Source organism: Propithecus coquereli, unplaced genomic scaffold (assembly GCF_000956105.1).
Source record: "Propithecus coquereli isolate 6110/MARCELLA unplaced genomic scaffold, Pcoq_1.0 Scaffold128, whole genome shotgun sequence".
NCBI classification, from domain to species: Eukaryota; Metazoa; Chordata; class Mammalia; order Primates; family Indriidae; genus Propithecus; species Propithecus coquereli.
The window spans coordinates 713,985-718,363 of NW_012136969.1; the positions used below are offsets into that span (position 1 = coordinate 713,985).

The following is a 4,379-nucleotide window of genomic DNA, read 5'->3' on the forward strand; positions in this document are numbered from 1 at the left end:
AGTGCCATTTATTAATTTTTAAACGGTATAACGATAGTTGTACACATCCCATCTTCTCTACAGCTGGGAGAACCCCCTTCGCAGCACGTGGCTGTCCTACGTACTGTGCCAAGACTAGGCAGACAGCACCTGCCCTGTACCAAGAACGGAGCATGTGAGATGACGTCATCCCATTCGACTCACACATCACGTGACCACCAGAGCACGTGACCCGTGCCTTCGCCGTGGGTAGGAAGATGACGCATGTCAGTTCAAAATATCATATTTCACACCATTCTCGGCAATTAAGTCGGCTGCCTGGGCTTAGGCCTCTTCTGAGTGTGGCACCACCAGTCTCTTAGAAGTTACCTGTCTCCAAAGCCGGCTTCACGCAGCTGCACGGGGTCGCTATGGGCCGAGGCCCCTGCTCCTCCAAGCCGGGCATGGCTCCCGGTTGCTGAGGGAATCTACCGGACCCGTCAAGACTTCCGCTTCCGCTCTCTATGCCTGGCGCCTGCGCAGTAGCCGCGCCGGCGGAGTACTGCGGCAGCCTAGGGGTCTCAGGTGGGGTGTTGAGCCCCTGTCTGGGCCCTGTTCGTGTCCGGGATCCAGATGGTAGTTGTCTCGGGCTGAGCCCCAGCGGTGGCCCGCCCTCTCAGGGAAGGCTGCAGCTCCGAGTTCCCGCGCTTTCCGAGGGGCCATCTGTCAACGAATAATTACGCGCAAAGATGTCCTTCTCGAAACGTTAATAATAAGCAACATACATGTCTAACAAATGACCCTGATTTTTAAAGAAAAAGGATGTGTATGTTAATTACCACAGAGCGGAAGGATCTGACGTTAAGAAATGTTAAGAATTCTCCTTTGGCGGGACGCAGTGGCTCACGCCTGTAATCCTAGACTTTGGGAGGATCGCTTGAGCCCAGGAGTTTGAGGTTGCAGTGAGCTATGATGATGCCACTGCACTCCAGTCCCGGCAAGTGAGCAAGACCCTGTCTCAAAACAAAAAGAAAGAAAAAATTCTTCTTGGGTGGTGGGAATGCAGAGGTGATTATACTCTGTATGCTGCGATTTTTTCATAATAACAATGTTTTGTTAGAAACTCCAAGTAAACTTATTTCAAATGTGATGGATGTTATAAGGTAGGCCACACTGCGCTAGGCTTAAGTAATGACTATTTCTTGTGCTCAATACTTCACTGTCACTAAAGTAAATGAAATTATGAGCGTCAATATGCCACGTACGTTGAGAGGATTATTGTCGTTTATGGGCAGCTCTGAAAAGTTCAGGACCAGCAGGAATTATTTTCATCCCATGCAATGACCAGTTCTCCCCGCACTAATAACCTATCCTTTAACCACTTGTAATGACATCTCTCACCTACATAAGCTTTGTCTGTACACATAATTCCGTTTCTGCGCTTTTTATCCTGTTGGTTCAGAAAAAAAATTTTATTACCTGCAATATAAAATATTAAAAGCATACAAGTCCATCGATTAAGAAGCCTAACAACCATGAGAAGCTGTTTCTGTCATTTTCCATCGATTGCTAGCAGAAGATAACCAGCAGCAAGAGCCAAAGATTTAAAAGGAGGATTGTGGTTTTAAAAAAATTAAAATTGATCAAATTCACAGTGTCTTCTGGAAGGTCTTTTCAACATAACAATTTGGAAAAGTCTGCCATTATTCTGAATTTAGGAGGAACAGTTATGTCCAGCTGTTAAACGAGTTTGAGAGCCATCGAACTATGTATATATTAATATATATAATATATGTATGTGTGTTGTAAAACTGAGCCGAAATAATTGCACTTGCCACTAGATGGTGGTATTGCTGAAATTGATAGTCTTGCTTTAATTTGCAGAAAGATTAGTGTTGAAAGAGTTGAGGGCTGATAGATGTTTGATAATCACACAAAAAATACATAATTACTGAGTGTGACAAGTACTGAAATGCAAAGATGACTTGAAGACACTAGTGAAGTATATTGCTACCTCTTTGAATGGTAAAATTTCTCTTTACTGAAAACAGAAACTGTGGTACTTTTATTCTATGATTTCAAGTTTTTATCATCCTGTTTAGAGTTATATTATTGTGCTGATTATAAACTAGAAATAAGTTATTCTGATTATTTCTAGTTTCTATTACAACCACTGTACCTCCCATGAAAGGAGGGCAGCACAGAGCAGGGCTGGATGGATTCTTCCAAAACTAATTCTGACTATGATCTCAAGTTTCAAAGCCAAGAAGAAAACCGGAAAAATTCTAGATGCACACTGGTATTTCAACAAGAATGGTGAGATAGCAGAGGTTGCATGTGTGTGTAAGGAGTGGTGTAAGAGGGCAGGCAGAAGGGGTCCTAACAGGTAAAGAGGGAAGTTTCTGCTTCCTCTAACTTACTGTATTCCTCTTTCCATCTACCTTTCTATCTCTTTCACCTTTGTGACCCTTTACATCTCTTAAGGTTCATCTTAATGAAACACTATTAGAACTGGAGACTTGTTTACTCTTTCTCTAATCTTGACCCACTCTGGTAGGTGAAATTTAGATAGAAACAACGTTCTAAAGATGGAGCATCATAGTGAAAGGCACTGAGGAAGTTAGATGTGACTTTGGCCAAGTACCCAGCTTCTGGTTATTTCCTCATCTGTAAGTAAAATGGGAGTGATAATCACGGCCCAGCCTATTTCACAATTTTTTGTGGATTAAATACTGAATTGTATATAAATCTAGATGTAAGGAACTATTATGTAGTTATGCTTCCCTCAATATGTTACTTAAGTAATAAATATAACGGGGTATGAGTCATTGTACAATGAATATATTCTGAGGGGAGAAAATTTAATGTACCCCCAAAAGGGGGTAGCAAATAGGAGGGAAACAGCATTGTAACTTCCTGCTATACCAGGGGTTCTCAACCCTAGCTGCACATTAGAACTGTCTAAATAGCTTTTAAAATAAAAACACCCTAAATTCAATGCCGTATCCTGGATTGTGTCCTGAAGCATAAAAAGGACATTAGTGAAAAAATTAATGAAAACCAAATATCTATAGTTTAGTTAAGGGTAATGTAACTATCTTCATTTCTTAGTTTTGACGAATGGACCATGTTAACATTAATGTTAAGATGTTAGGCCAAGCAAGGTGGCTCATGCCTGTAATTCTAGCACTTTTGGAGGCCAAGGCAGGAGGATCGCTTGAGGCCAGAAGTTTGAGACCAGCCTGAGAATGAGACCCCATCTCTACAAAACATAGAAAAATTAGCTGGAGTAGTGGTGCATGCCGATAATCTCAGCTACTCAGGAGGCTGAGGCAGGAGGATCAGTTGAGCCCAGGAGTTTGAGGCTGCAGTGGACTATGATACCACTGCACTCTAGCCCAGGCAATAGAGGGAAACCCTGTCTCAAAAAAAAAATGTTGTTAATGTTAAGATGTTAACATTAGGGTAAACTTGACAGAAGGTATACAGGAACTTCTGTACTATTATAACTTTCCTACAATCCCAAAAATGCTTCTCCAAAAAAGATTTAAAGCATAAAACAATTAAAAATAAATATACCTATGCCTGGACATTGCCCTAGAGAGGTGAATCAGAATCCCAGGAGGAGGAGTCTGGGCATCTGTATGTTTCCAATCTTCTCCAGTTAGTCTAATATACCAGGAGGGTTGAGAGAACCACCGCTCTATACCATGAATGTCCAAGGGACTGGAATCCTGTCTTGCTTTTAATGTAGCCTAGTACCTAGCACAAAGGAGTGCTTGTGCAATTGTATCCTTGCTGAATGAACCTTTTAGTCCTCTGTAATAACAGAAAGAAAACTAAAAAGAAACAAAAAAAATACCAGGGGAGATTTTCAGACATCTTCCCATCCATCCAGAATAGTTCCTATTCCTGCCCTTGGTCTCTTTGTCATTTTCTGTTAATCCTGACCATTATTACCATATTTATCATATTCCTAAAATACTAAAACTGCCACTCCACTGTTCAAAAATCTTACTTAGTTCCTATTACCTAACAAGTGACGTAATTCTTAGTTAGGTATGCAGAATTCTCTACACTCTGTCTAATAATACAAGCTCTTCAGTATGCCTGCTGTTCCATATGTACCCCACATTTACTACAGTTTGCATGCAGTTCTCCTGAACATGTCTTTAACTCACCCTTCTCTGTGTCATACACAACATTGCTGCTGTCTTTATCTATACAAATCCTCTCCATCTTTCAAGTCCCCACCCATGTGTAATTTTTTCGGGTCACTCCAGCAAAAAGTGAGCATTCTCTCTATTGTGTCTACTATTGAAATAGCACTAGCATTTATAGTTTTCTTTTGCACTATTTTTTTTCTGTTTTATTCCCCCCGAGACTAAATTAAACTCCTGGTGGGCAAGAACTATGTGTTA

The 4,379-nt window shown here is 41.2% G+C and overlaps 1 protein-coding gene across 2 annotated transcripts in view; it reads right to left on the bottom strand.

Annotated features, from left to right (window-relative positions):
* Positions 1-496, bottom strand: part of LOC105805389 (chromosome unknown open reading frame, human C9orf156) — a 12,288-nt gene extending 11,792 nt beyond the window's left edge. Inside the window, exon 1 of one of the 2 annotated variants that reach the window (XM_012638286.1) lies at positions 349-496. In XM_012638286.1, the coding sequence (XP_012493740.1) occupies positions 349-424 (76 nt within the window). In that variant the 5' untranslated portion in view covers positions 425-496. The remainder of the gene's footprint in view (positions 1-348) is intronic. The other variant, XM_012638285.1, reaches the window with a different exon arrangement.
* Positions 497-4,379: the final 3,883 nt, after the last annotated feature.